Source organism: Vulpes vulpes, chromosome 14 (genome assembly GCF_048418805.1).
Source record: "Vulpes vulpes isolate BD-2025 chromosome 14, VulVul3, whole genome shotgun sequence".
Lineage (NCBI taxonomy): Eukaryota > Metazoa > Chordata > Mammalia > Carnivora > Canidae > Vulpes > Vulpes vulpes.
Genome location: NC_132793.1, coordinates 23513498 through 23528122, shown reverse-complemented (window position 1 = coordinate 23528122; position 14625 = coordinate 23513498). Strand labels below are relative to the sequence as shown.

The window sequence follows — 14625 nt, the reverse complement described above, 5'->3', positions numbered from 1 at the left end:
ACTACTGAAGTGGTCCAATCCCCAATTTATAGGTAGGAAAAGTCATGTCTGTAAGGAAGTGACTCAAAGGTCATACAGAGAGAGCCAAACAGAGCAAGGACGGGAATGCCTGCCACGCGCCCACTCTGTTATGCTCTGCCCATTCCACGCTGGTGCCTTCTGATTCAAGGCAAGGAATTAGACAAATAGCCAGAGGCAGAGATTTCCTCTCTAGGCCAAAAGGTCAAATAACCCCAGAGCAGCCTGTGCGTCACCAAACTGTGAACAAAGTTATCAAAACTTCCAAGAACTGCAAGGTCCAGCCACTTGATTGTCAGTGACAAACTTGCTATGTGGCAGGCACAAGTGACAAGCAAGGAGAATACAAATCATAACCACAGGGCTTAAAGAAATATTTCAGAAAAGTCAGACAGTGTTAAAAGGACAGAGAGTGACAAAACTCTATTTCTTCACCTGAGTGGCAGACACACTGGGGCTTGCTCCATTATGTACTTTCTAATATGTATATTTCTCAATACAAAATGATTTTTAATAACCAAAAAAAAGAGGGGGGGAAGCAACCAAGCAGTGTGCTATACAGATGAATCACACAGGATATGATGTTTGTAAGGAGATACTCAGGCTATGAGCCGTAAGCCATGAGTGGATCTGAACCTGGCTCACTCATTTTCCTCCACTCTCCTCCAGAAAAGGAGAACTGTGATGGCTGAGATGTTGGTAAAAGCTTCAGGTGAAGGGCACCTGGGTAGCTCAGTGGCTGCGCGTGATCCCAGAGTCCTGGGATCGAGTCCCATATCAGGCTCCCTGTGGGTGGCCTGCTTCTCCCTCTGCCTGTGTCTCTGCCTTTCTCTCTGTGTCTCTCATGAATTTAAAAAAAAAAAAAAAAAAAAAAAAGCCTAGGGTGATGTGTTTGGGTGTGAACAGCCCCAGAGTCTCCACCACGCCCTGAAGAGAATGCAGCGTCCAGCTGATGCAGCTGAGCTCAGCTACTGCCCCACCAGACCCACTGAGGCTTGGCCTGCAGCCTTGGACACTGCTTAGCTACAAAACAAGTCCCTTGCTTTTCAGTTGTGTTTGAGGTTCTCCAAAGCACTTTCTTCTTTCTGACCTCATTTTATGCCTCTCCAAAAGCCAATGTGCAAGGCAAACAGGAATCATGATTCCCCTTTTGATAGATAGGGAAATTGAACCAGGGAGAGAAGAGTGGCTTGGTCAAGACATTGGCTAGTCCAGAACAGGGGCTCCTAATAACGCACAGATTGAGGCTCTTCTCTGGAACCCTTTTATTCCAGCAGTGTGTGGGCCTGGGAGGATGCAAAATGGCTTATTCAAGTAAGATTAAGAGCCTTCCACTCACCAGGCTGGCCTTCAATGGCACCCTGCCAACAGTAATGAGGTCAGCTCATCCATCTTGGGCCAGGGTCCCAGCAAGCCTTCAAAATGCCCAGAACTCTCCTAATTTCTATGGTGGGTGGCCAGAGGTGGAAATAGCGAATGCTTGGCTAAGGAACAGCTGAAAATAACTCAGCATTGCCACTCTTGTCTCCAGCAAGAGAAGCAGAACCTACTACACTTCCTTTCTCCCCTATGTCAGAGTGGGTTTTACCTGGGAGGAGTTTTCGGGCTGCCTCCTCTGCCATCCTCAGGAGAGGTCCAGAGCAGGGCCATCCGGCTTCCACTTCTACCCCAGCCCTCTTTGATAGCAAGTGGGCCGACAGAAGTCCTCCTACCACTACAGAGAGTACAAAACACAAGTGTCAGAGTCCCAAAGACCAGTCTCCCTGGTGTATATTAAACCTCCATACTCTGTTGGGTGGCTGCTGGGAAGGGGCCAGAGCCACCTAGTGAAAGAGTCCCTTAATCCCATATATTGGTACAGTGTTAAGTTTACAAAACTTTTTTCTCTTGGTGGGTCATGAGAACAATGGCTATCATTTGATTTTCATTCCTATTGTAAGCACTAGGTACTACTGTCCCCTCTTCAAGTGAAGATACTGAGGTTCAGAGATGCCAAGTGACTTTCCCTGGGTCATCTATTAAGTAGGTGGTAGAGCCAGGTCTGTCTGAGTCCAAAGCCCGTGTTACTCCACTTGGTCACCCAATCCCTCCAAGACCTGGGGGCTGGAGGGAAGAGTAGTTATTTTCTTCATTATATTAATGCATCTTTTTGAATATATGACACAATATTGAAAACTTATAAAAGACATAAATATTCTGTATCTGGAAACATGGCTATACAGGTATCCTGAAGGGTCCTCTCACTGAAAAAAACTGGTGACCTTGAGCCTCAGTTTCTCCTTCCTCCTGTCAGAGGGGGAATAAGAAACAAAGGCAGAACCGGCCCAAAGTGGAAAGTCTGATAAAAGATACCTCCATTAAGTTGGGATCTGAAGGAATCATATAATCTGTGTAAAGAGGATTCAAAATAAACCCTATACACCTCCTCTGGCATATAGCAAGGAAAGTCACATGCCTCAAATCCTGATGACAAGTAAAAAGAAGGGGGAGGGGGGAACAAATTTCCTTAAGAATTAGTAACTATAGGATGATACTAAGTTTTATGCCTGAATTCACACTGAGTAGTCTAGGAAAACTCAAACCTTTAGCATAAAGCAGTTTTTGGTAAGTAGTGCCTCTAGCCAAATGGCAAAAGTAAGCCAAAACTCTACCTGGAAGAACCCACCTTCAATCTAGACCTCAAAGGAGCCCAGAGATAAAGCCTGGGTAATGAGTGTACATTAAAATCTACATAAATCACAAAACATATGAAAAAAACAAAGCATTAGGAGTACAAACCAGCAGAAATGATAGCAGAACAAGACTTATCAATACATCAAATATTGGAACCATCAGACAGAGATTACAAAATAATTATGTGGAAATGTAAAGAAATAAAAGACTTGGAATAGATGAGTCAGTAGCAAGAAATTATAAAAATGACCAAGCCTATTTATAAAAGAACCAAATGGAATTTCTAAAAGTGAAAAATATAATAACTGGAATTAAAAATTACATAGATAAGTTTAATAGCAAATAAGACGTATCTGAAGAGAGTATTAGTGGATTTGAAGACAGAGTCCATAAACAATTACTCAAAATGCAACATAAAGAGACAAAATTATTTTTAAAATATACCAAAGAGATTTGAAGGATACAGTAAGAAGGTGCAACATCTATCTGGCAGGAGTTCTAAAAAGAGAAGAGGGAGAAAATGTGGGGGAGGCAATACTTAAAAAGAAAATAGCTATGAACTTTCAAAAACTAGTGAATGACACAGATTCTCAGATCCAGGAATCCCAAGAAGATAATAAAAATAAATCCACATCTGTGCATACCACAGTAAAACTGCAGAACACCAAGGGTAAAAAAAAGAGCTTAAGAGCAGAGTCCAGGGATCCCTGGGTGGCGCAGCGGTTTGGTGCCTGCCTTTGGCCCAGGGCGCGATCCTGGAGACCCGGGATCGAATCCCACATTGGGCTCCCGGTGCATGGAGCCTGCTTCTCCCTCTGCCTGTGTCTCTGCCTCTCTCTCTCTCTCTCTCTCTGACTATAATAAATAAATAAATAAATAATTAAAAAAAAAAAAAGAGCAGAGTCCACATAATAATGATTGTTGAAACTGGGTGATGAGTATATCTAGTTTATTATATTATTTTCTCTATTTTTATATATTTTTGAAAACTTCCATAACGAAAAGTTTTTAAAAGGAGGGGGCAGCGAGCATTCCATGCTCATGGATTGGAAGAATAAATATTGTGAAAATGTCTATGCTATCCAGGGAAATTTACATGTTCAATTAAATCCCTATCAAAATACCATGGACTTTCTTCACAGAGTTGAAACAAATAATCTTAAAATTTGTATGGAATCAGAAAATACCCCGAATAGCCAGATGAATATTGAAAAAGAAAACCAATGCTGGGGGCATTATAATGTCTGATTTCAAACTGTATTACAAAGCTGTGATCAAAACAGTATGGTTGTGGCACAAAAACAGACACATAGATCAATGGAACAGAATAGAGGACCCAGAAATGGACCCTCAACTCTATGGTCAACTAATATTCAACAAAGAAGGAAAGAATATCCACTGGAAAAAGGACAGTCTCTTCAATAAATGGTGTTGGGAAAATTGGGAAGCCACATGCAAAAGAATGAAACTGGATCATTCTCTTACACTACACATAAAGATAACTCAAAATGGTTGAAAGATCTAAATGTGAGACAAGATTCCATCAAAATACTAGAGGAGAACACAGGCAACACCCTTTTTGAACTTGGCCACACCAACTTCTTGCAAGATACATCTACGAAGGCAAGGAAACAAAAACAAAAATGAACTATTGGGACTTAATCAAGATAAAAAGCTTCTGCACAGCAAACAAAAACAAAAACAAAAAACAATAAACAGTCAACAAAACTAAAAGACAACCTACAGAATGGGAGAAGATATTTGCAAATGACATATCAGATAAAGAGCTAGTATCCAAGATCTATAAAGAACTTATCAAACTCAACACCCCAGAAACAAACAATCCAGTCACGAAATGGGCAAAAGACATAAACAGACATTTCTCCAAAGAAGACATATACATAGCCAACAAGTACATAAAAAAATGCTCCACATCACTTGCCATCAGGGAAATACAGATCAAAACCACAATGAGATACCAACTCACACCAGTGAGAATGGCTAAAATTAACAAGACAGGAAACAACAAATGTTGGAGATGATGTGGAGAAAGGGGAACCCTCTTGCACTGTTGGTAGAAATGTGAACTGGTATAGCCACTCTGGAAAACAGTGTAGAGGTTCCTCAAGGAGTTAAAAATAGAGCTACCCTATGACCCAGCAATTGCACTACTGTATATTTACCCCAAAGATACTGATGTAGTGAAACGCCGGGACACCTGCACCCCAACGTTTGTGGTGGCAATGTCCAAAATAGTCAAACTGTGGAAGGAGCCAAGATGTCCTTCAACAGATGAATGGATAAAGAAGATGTGGTATATATAAACAATGGAATATTACTCAGCCATCAGAAAAGATGAATACCCACCATTTGCTTTGACATGGATGGAACTGGAGGGTATTATGCTGAGTGAAATAAGTCAATTGGAGAAGGACAATCATCATGTGGTTTCATTCATACATGGAATATAAGAAATAGTGAAATGTATTATAAGGGAAAGGAGGAGAACTGAGTGGGAAAAATTTGAGAGGGAGACAAACAATGAAAGACTCCTAACTGTGGGAAACAAACAAAGGGTTGTGGAAGGGGAGGTGGATGGCGGGTTGGGGTAACTGGGTGATAAGCACTAAGGAGGCCACTTGATGGGATGAGCACTGGGTGTTACACTATATGTTGGCAAATTGAATTTAAATTTTAAAAAAGAGGAAAAAAACTGGTCATCTGCAAGATAGTAACAGATTGACAGATTACTTCTTAAAAATGACAACAAAATGAGAAGACAATGGAAAGATTTCTTTGGTGTGCTAAGAGAAAATCCCATCAACTTAGAATCATACAAACCCCAAAAAGACAGTGAGATAAAGACATTTCATACAAACAAATGCTGAGAAAATCTGCCAAGAGCACACCTGCACTAGAGGACATTCTAAAGAAACTACTTCAGGTAGAAGGAAAGGGATCATAGATGTAAAGTCTGAGACACAGGAAGGAAAGATGGTCAAAGAAGTGGCAAATACATGAGTAAATCCAAAACCTCAACTGTATATAGAAAGCAATAATGTATGAAGGGCTTAAAACAAAAAACTAAAATACATAACTATAGCATACAGGTCAGAATATCCTCAGAGCCAGATTTGGTATTATTCAGGACAATAAAGAATTTTCATTAACTCTAGACTTTGTTATGTTTGTCAATTTTTCCAGGAAAACTACTTAAAAAGATAGATACTGAGCATAATTTCTACATTAATCAAAGAAAAATGGAATTAAAAAAAATCAATCTGAAGAAGGTACAAAAAAAATGGAGAGTGAAAAAGAACACAGAGAAGATGGGACAAATAGCACAAAACAATACCACAGAAATGAATGCAAATACCTAATTATAATAAATATAAATGGATTAAATACTTCAGTTAAAAGATTGTCAGAATGGATAGACAAATATAATACGCAATTTACAAAAGATTTATCTGATCATAAAAATACAGAAAGATTGGAAGCAGAAGAGTAGAAAAAGATCCTGGTCAAATGCCAACCAAAAGAAAGCTGGTATAATTTTATTCATATCAGCAATAAAGGTGTAAGGGAATCTTAACCCACAGATGATAAACTGGGCTCAGAAGCTGTGAAACACAGCACTGAGCAAAGCCTCGAACTCAGGTCTGATCCTAAAACCAGGATTTTATATCATGCTGTCCTTCTGCTCCCTAATCTTTGTAAAAATGTTAGCACATATCTGCAATACAAGTTTCATTGCAAAACACATGCAGAATAAAGGAGAAAAATATGACTTGGCTTCCAGAAGTGACAGTTTGTTAAGCCACTGGTGGTCTCAGGGTTCACTGAAAATAAGGGTTGTACTAGCTTCATAAGAGTCACTGGAAACCTGCTAAAAATATTGATGCTAGGACCCAACCCAGAAATCCCAACTCATTAGGTTTAGAGTGGAACCTAGACATTTCAACTTTTTAAAAGGTCACAAGTGGTTCTGATGGACAGCCAGCTTTGGAAACTAATGCCTGAGACTTGCACTGTGTAATGTACTAATTATGAACCACATGTCACTATTTCTTTTTGTAAAAGATTTATTTATTTTAAGAGTGGGGGAGGGGAAGAGGGCGAGCCTTAGGTAGACTCCCTGCTGAGTGCAAAGCATGATGTAGGGCTCAATCTCATGACCTTGAGAATATGACCTGAGCCAGATGCTTAACTGACTGCTTAACACAGGAGCCCCCACTTGTCACTATTTAAATTTAAATTCATTAAGATTAAATGAAATTAAAAATTCAATTCTTGGGATGCCTGGGTGGCTCAGTGGTTGAGTGCCTTCAGCTTAGGGCATGATCCTGGAGTGCTAGGATCAAGTCCCACATTAGGCTCCCCGCAGGGAGCCTGCTTCTCCCTCTGCCTATGTCTCTGCTTTCCTCTCTGTGCCTCTTGTGAATAAATAAATGAAATATATATTTTTTTAATTCAGTTCTTTAGTTGCAGTATACACATTTTAAACGTCCAATAGCCATCTGTGGCTAGTGGATACAACACTGGACAACATGAATACAAAATATTTCCAGAATCATAGAAAGTTCTGTTGGATAGCACTTCCTTTTTTTTTTTTTTTTTAAGTTTTTTTAGATTTTATTTATTTATTCATGAGAGACACAGAGAAAGAGAGGGAGAGAGAGGCAGAGACACAGGCAGAGGGAGAAGCAGGCTCCATGCAGGGAGCCCGATGTGGCACTTGATCCTGGGACTCCAGGATCACGCCCTGGGCGGAAGGCAGGCACTCAACCATTGAGCCACCCAGGGATCCCCTGGATAGCACTTCTTAAACAATAAGTTCCAAGAAGGCAAGGGTTACATCCTTCTTGTTTTAATGGCTATAAGCCTCGCACCAATATATGTTAAATATGGGAGTCTCTTTGGTAAATTTCTTTCTAGTCTATTCTCTGTCCCCTGCTCAATGTACAAAACTGATGGGGGATCCTGAGACCTCTATACCCCACTGTGCAGGGGGAAAGAAGATCTCTGTCAGTCACCAGGTTGGGCCAAATGCCCTGGCTGGGTCAACCCTTGAGATCCTACTTACCACCTCTTCATTTACAAAGAGGCAAAACTCTACACTCTCTCTTCTTCCAAAGACACTTACCTCGGATGTTGGTTTCAAACACAGAGGCATTCACATCAATATCAAAGTCTACATTGTCCTGGAGCACTTCAACCACTCTTTGGAATTCTGAGACATTCCCCAAAATCTGGAAGGGAAGAGAGAGTTGACAGTGAGGTTTTCTCAGGCTTGAAGGCACCAAAGATGTTGGACCAAGAGTCTGAGATCCTATACTGGTGTGGCCCTCACTTAATCAACTTAAGACCTACAGTTTCTGTCCTAGAACCGGTGACAGGAGAAGGAAACACTAAGATCTAGAAATCACGAGACCCTATACCAAGAGATTGGTTAAATTCTTAGGTACCAATTCAAGAGTCACTATGTACCTATTTAATGGAAACAATATAGACTGCAGACCACATGAAGAAATCCTAGCTCAACATGCAGTAGTATCTGTTGTTTTTAAACTTCTCCGATGACATTCATCCTTGTGGAAAACACTGCAGGTTGGTTGGCCCAACACTGATTTCCAATCTCCTTTACCCTGGTAGCCTACCACTCTAGAGGCTAGAAATCCAAATACTTGCTTTCTCAGCCTTCTTTGCTGCTAGAGGTGACTGTGTTACTAGCCAATGCTAAGCCTTGATAAGTCTAGTGGGGGCACTTCTGGGAAAGCTTCTATTTTCCTAATAAAAAGGGACAGACACTGCTGGCATGGTGTTTACTCTTCTTTCTACATTGAAAGCAAACTTGATTTCTGGAGCTGTGGCAGCCACTTTAGGGCTTGAGGTATTAAGCATGAAAATGAAAGCCAATACTCTACTGATGGTAAAATGGAAACATACAAAGAGCTCGGGTCTCTGATGGCACAGTTGAACAGCCAACCCCACACTATAAATTACCTCTAGACTTGCTTTCACTTGAGGAAACTAAACTCTTTTCATTTAAACCATCAGCCAGATGCGATTCTGACACCTTTTACTCTGATATAGCACCCTAATTCTCCCTTGAGGAATCACTCTTCTTCCACAGTCGCTCCTGCAATTTGGCAGAGGCTGATCCTACCCCCTCAAGCTGCGAGAATAGGCAATTGATCTGGACCACTGTACTATACCCGTCGGCCTGTGACTGGTTCAGGAATAAGTGTGCGACCCAAGACAGATCAGTGAGACTCAGTTCCTGGAATTAATGCAAAAGGGCTGATTCTACCCACATACATAGGTTACTGAGTGGGAAGTAAATCTGGAGCTACAGTTGGCTACTCTGCCAACATAAGGAGAGCCCGAGAACACAGCCAACAAAGAAGGCAGAGATAAGAGACAGAAATTCCTGAATACATTGTTGGTATGCCTGGATCCAGCTGAGTCTGAGGCCAGCCCTTACCTGGACTTTTTAGTTATCTGACTCAGTAAATTCCCTTCTTGTCTCTATCAGTTTGAACTGGGTCTCTGTCACTTGGATCCAAACAATCCTGACTATCTCAGCAGTCAAGCCACTCAGTGATTTGGACTCAATCTACTTTTCTTTTTTCTCCTTTTTTAAAGATTTTATTTATTTATTTATTTATTTGAGAGAGAGAGAGAGAAAGCACAAGCAGGGGGAGGGGCAGAGGGAGAGAAAGCAGTAGACTCCCTGCTGAGCAGGGAGCCTGACACAGGGCTAGATCCCAGGACCCTGGGATCATGACCTGAGCTGAAGGCAGATGCTGAACCAACAGAGCCACTCAGATGCCCCTCAACCTACCTTTCTGACCATGTTTCTCACTGTTCATCTTCATCTAAGCTATCCTCATCTACTTTAGGAAAACTGTACCATGATTCTCCAATTTCTTGCCTTCAGACATGCTGCTCCCTCTCCCAGAAAGCCCTCCATCCTATGTCTTCCCATTCCAAATCCAACCTGGCTTTGGTTGTCCGAATGTCACTTCTCTAGGAAGGAACCCTTTGGTCCCTCCAGCTAAAATGAATCTCTTCATCCTTTAAAAGACTCCAGTAGGGATCCCTGGGCGGCACAGCGGTTTGGCGCCTGCCTTTGGCCCAGGGCGCGATCCTGGAGACTCGGGATCGAATCCCACATCGGGCTCCCGGTGCATGGAGCCTGCTTCTCCCTCTGCCTATGTCTCTGCCTCTCTCTCTCTCTCTCTGTGACTATCATAAATAAATAAAGATTAAAAAAAATGTTTAAAAAAAAAATAAAAATAAAAGACTCCAGTAATTTTACCCCCACAACTCTTAGGGCATCAATTGCTTGCCATGTTCAGAGAATCTTTGCCTGGGAAGGAGCCTCACTCATTCCTGCCTTCCCCCAGGGTGCCAAGCACAGTCTATGAAGCGATTACTCAACTGAACGCTCACTGAATGATTACACAAATCTCTCAATGCCGCACTTGGTGATCTTCTCAACATAGAAATCTCCGCATTTCCTGCCCTCTGCTTAAAATGTTTCAGTGGCTTTCCATTGCTCTCAAATTAGAAATCAAAACCCTTAACATAGTGAACAAGGGCTTCCATCATCTGGCACCCCACAAAGCCCCCAGCTCCACTTTGCTTCCTGCATTTCCTTCTCCACATCCCAGACACACTGGCCCTCCTTCAATTCACTGCGTCTGCCATGCACTCTCTCCTGCCAGGAGGCCCTCGTGCAGGCCGGCTGTTCTCTCTGCCTGGAACCCTCTGTCCTCTCCCACCTCCCTAGTCGACACTGGCTTCTCCTTCGGATCTCAACTTGAAGTGTCATTTCACAGCCTTAGGGAAGTCTTCCCTGACCTCCTCAGTCTAGGTCTGCTTCTTTTGTTATACGTCCACTTACAGAGTTCCCTTCCCTTGGAGCACTCACCTCAGTTTGTAATTGTATGTCCTTAAGGGTTATTCTTTGATTCTTTGTATCCCTCACTAAAGTCATAGACTCCAGGAAAGCAGGGACCATGTCTATTTTAACTTGTCATTATAACTCCAGGGCTGAGCGCTGTGCTTGGCATACAGGGGGCCCTTAATAAATATCTGATGGACAAGTACATACAAATTAACATTTTTTAAAAAAGCAAAACTGTATCTACAAAGGTGATCACAATCATGTAAGTGCTATTAATATATAAAAGTGAGAAGGGGTGACAAACAACCAAAAAGAGTAAAGTAGGAAGAAAGTTGTTCAATTCTCTCTTGTGGCCTTTTTAAGGAGGAGAGTTAAGACTTGGAGTCATACAGAATTAAGCTCAAGTCTTAGCCCTGCCATTTCATAGCTGTGGATCCCGGCCAACCCATTTTACATTTCTAAGCATCAGATTTCCCCATGCTAAGGAGTAAAGGAACATACTTCATGGAATTGTTGGAAGGATTAAACTAGATTACATTTATAAAGTGCTTATCGCAAGCCTCCACATAACATACTAATTGCTGCTACTATTTTTTTTCACTGAACATATCCAATTAGAATGTAAGCCTCTGGGATGCCGGGGTGGCTCAGACCTTTAGTGCCTCTTCAGCCCAGAGTGTGATCCCAGGGTCCTGGGATCGAGTCCCACATTGGGCTCTGCATGGAGTCTGCTCCTCCCTTTGCCTATGTCTGTGTGTGTGTGTGTCAGTCACGAATAAATAAATAAAGTTTAAAAATAAAATAAAGAATATAAGCCTCTGAAAACAAGGAGGGTCTCAAAGTCTCTGTATTGCCCACAAGTTATAAAGGCCTATCACAGTGCTGTGTTCATAACAGGTCCTCTATAAATGTCTGCTGAGTAAATGACCCTGAGTACATTTGGAATGTACTCATCCTTTTCCTCTGTCTGTCTGGGCAACCAGAAACTCATGGTTCAGAATCCTGAGATGAAAATAAAAGGACTAGGTGAAGAATTTGTCTTTCACCCACAGTCAAGCTGCCAAAAGAGGAAGGATCTTGATTACACAATGGTGATGAGGAAAAGGAATCATCAAGACACTTACCAGCAAAGTGTCGAGGGCATCAATTAGCGTCAGAGAAAAACTGTAAAAGGACAGAAATCCCAGCTGCTTAGTAAGAAAACCAAACACAAGATATTAAGGCTGCCCCAGATCAGGTACCCCAAAACTAGTTAAGTGAGGCACAGTGATACCTCTGTCCATCCCAGCTTCCAGTCACAACAGAGAAGCCATAGTGAAAATTGCCAAGAAGTTTTGACCCGTTTAATGCACCTGGGAGGATTGGCTGATCTACCTCTTCTGTGGTAAACCACATCTCCTATATCCACTAACATTCTTCTCTGCCATAGGGAGGCAGTATAAGAGTATAGCCAAGGACACAAGTTTTTCCACATCTAAGAATTTATCACAATGTGTACAGAGCCGTATGTTTGAGAATCCTCATGGCTGTATTGTGCAGAATAGCAAAAAGCTAGAAATAACCCAAACATACATCAGTTTTGAAGAATGATTATCTAAATTATAGTACACTTAAACAGTACAAAACCATGAAGTTGTCAAAAAAGTTGTTATCAAGAGTTCTACAGGCTAATGTTAAAATATTCAAATTATATAGTTAAATGAAAAAGACAAGAAATAGAATAGGCATTGGGGTATGTTTCTAAATGCATTTTCAAAGAGTCATATAGAGAGCAGACAAGCAGTTTGGGCCAGTGGTAGCGGAAGGATTAATTGTAAAAAGGCACAAGAGAACTTTTTAGCATGATAGAAATGTACTCTATCTTGACTGTGACACTGGTTACAATATGCTTTAAATGGGTTCATTTTATTATATGTAAATTATGCCTTTAAAAAGTTAATTTAAATAATACACATATACCTACTTATATGATGGCATAAACTGAAAATATTTTGGGGAGGATACACAAGAAAGTCAACAGTGGTTAGAATTCTAAAGCATGGGAGAGACTTTATTGCATATGATTTTGTACTGCTTCAACTAGCTATTTGCTTTTTTTTTTTTTTTTTTTTTTGGCTTAAAAAAAAGAAAACCAACACAAATTTTAACTTCTCCAGTCCTCAGCATACGCATTTGTTATATGGGAAAAACAGCACTTAAGCACTTAACTCCTAGGGGTGATAAGAGAATTCAATGAGAAGACACAAGTAAAATGTTTGCCACAGTGTTTAATCAATGTCAGCCTCAGCTAAATGCAATGATTCTTTGCTCAGCAAGGAACAAGACAGAGAATTCCATCTCATAAATTTTTATTCTAGGGGAGGTGAGAAAGACAAACTAGCACTCAAGTGAAAATGATAGAGTGCGAAGTGAAAATAAATAAGCAAGTAAGTAAATAAGGTGATTTGTGACAGTGACCTGTAGGGGGTGGGTAGTTAAGGAAGCTGATGCTCAGGTGACATTTTGAGCTGAAAACTCAAGAAGCAGTCAATAATGTGAGTGTGTTTCAGTTACACTAACAACAAATGCTCCTAGGTTTCAATTTTGGAAGAGTTACACCCCCTCCTGGGCCTGTCTGCCCAATTATAAAATGAAGGGGTTGGGTCTTCTGACTTCTTGGAGCCCTTCCTCGATAGCCTAGGGCTCCAGAGATTTGTCCATTTGTCCAAGTCCCCACTGCTGGCGCCTGTTATTGTCGTGGTTGGAGCCCAGAGGTCCAGTCCACCAGCCTAACCCAGGCTTTTTCCTCGGTGGGATCCAACTTTCCAGGAGGCTGGGTGGATCCTGGCGGTGCTGGCCTGAATTGGAAGGAACGCGGCCTCACCCCCGCTGGGAGCTTTTCCGGAACTGGCGAGGAGACCGTGAAGCCACCAGCCCCATCAGACCCGCCCGCCTAGCACCGGACTGCCACACCCCAGCCGCCCCCTTGCTCCTCCACTCGCACTACCTGCCCCAGGTGTCGTGCCCGTCACAGGTGAGAGGTCGCAGCTCGTCGTAGGGAAAGGCATTCTCCAGGTAGCTGTCGTAGGCGTGGTAGAACATGGCCTTGACTCGCTCCCTGGTGCGGGGTACAAGAAATAAGGCAAGGGAAAGGACAAGAAATAGGGCGGAAAGTGGGAAGCACCACCTGAGCCCAGTGGCGGGGTCCGAGCAAACCAGGGTGGGGGTCCTGGGACCGAGAGTAAGGAAAGGAACCGGGTCTGCGCTTCCCCTTCCCCAACTCTGCAAGGGCGAGGAGCCTGACCCCCTTCACCTGTAGTGAGCGGGGTCGGGCGCGGTGCCATCCGGGCCTGGTGCACCATAGTGCAGGGGCAGCAGCGCGCACAGGAGGCCGAGCGGGACCAGCAGCCGGAAAGGCATAGAGCTCGTGTCCTGTCAGCGCCGCCGCTGCAGCAGCAGCCACCGCCACCCGCTCATCCTGGGAGCCTCTGCCGGCTGTTCCGGGAATCCGAGCCACTGCGCCTGCGCGCTGATGAATCAGTCACCCACTTCCGGACTACAAGTCCCAGAATATAATGGGAGGCAGAAGCCAGGCAAAGAGCATCTTGGGACTTACAGTCTCTGAAGTGGAAAATTAACGTGGCTGAAAGATAGTGGCTACTACAGATACTATTATTAATTAATGTTTTAGTAACCGCATTTGTTGAGCACTTATTGTGTACTAAGACTGTATTGAACACTTTAAACGCATTATTTTTTTTTCCGTGTAAGCATAAAGACAGAGGACAGCAGGGACTCAGTATTTGTTGAGTGCCCCTATGTAAAAACTGGATGAAATAATGTTCCAACTTCACCATTATTAGGCATATGAAATTTCCCAAGGCAAGTTCCCTGATGATTCTGTGAGGTACAACTTATTTCCATTTATTTGTCCAAAGCTACTACCTCAAAGATTTCCAGAAATCCCTTTCAGTTCTAGGAATTAATGAATTCTTGCCCTTCCTGTCCTCGCATTGGGGATAAGGACACCTCATAATGGT

At 42.4% G+C, this 14625-nt stretch overlaps 1 protein-coding gene across 3 annotated transcripts in view; it reads right to left on the bottom strand.

The window, feature by feature from the left end:
- EDEM2 (ER degradation enhancing alpha-mannosidase like protein 2) overlaps positions 1–14145 on the bottom strand; it is a 31147-nt gene extending 17002 nt beyond the window's left edge. For 2 of the 3 annotated variants that reach the window (XM_026009832.2, XM_026009831.2), the window contains exons 1-5: positions 13899–14145; positions 13593–13703; positions 11731–11770; positions 7838–7943; positions 1607–1732 (exon numbers count right to left, since the gene is read on the bottom strand). In XM_026009832.2, coding sequence (XP_025865617.1) covers positions 1607–1732; positions 7838–7943; positions 11731–11770; positions 13593–13703; positions 13899–14005 — 490 coding nt within the window. In that variant the 5' untranslated portion in view covers positions 14006–14145. The remainder of the gene's footprint in view (positions 1–1606; positions 1733–7837; positions 7944–11730; positions 11771–13592; positions 13704–13898) is intronic. The other variant, XM_072736041.1, reaches the window with a different exon arrangement.
- Positions 14146–14625: the final 480 nt, after the last annotated feature.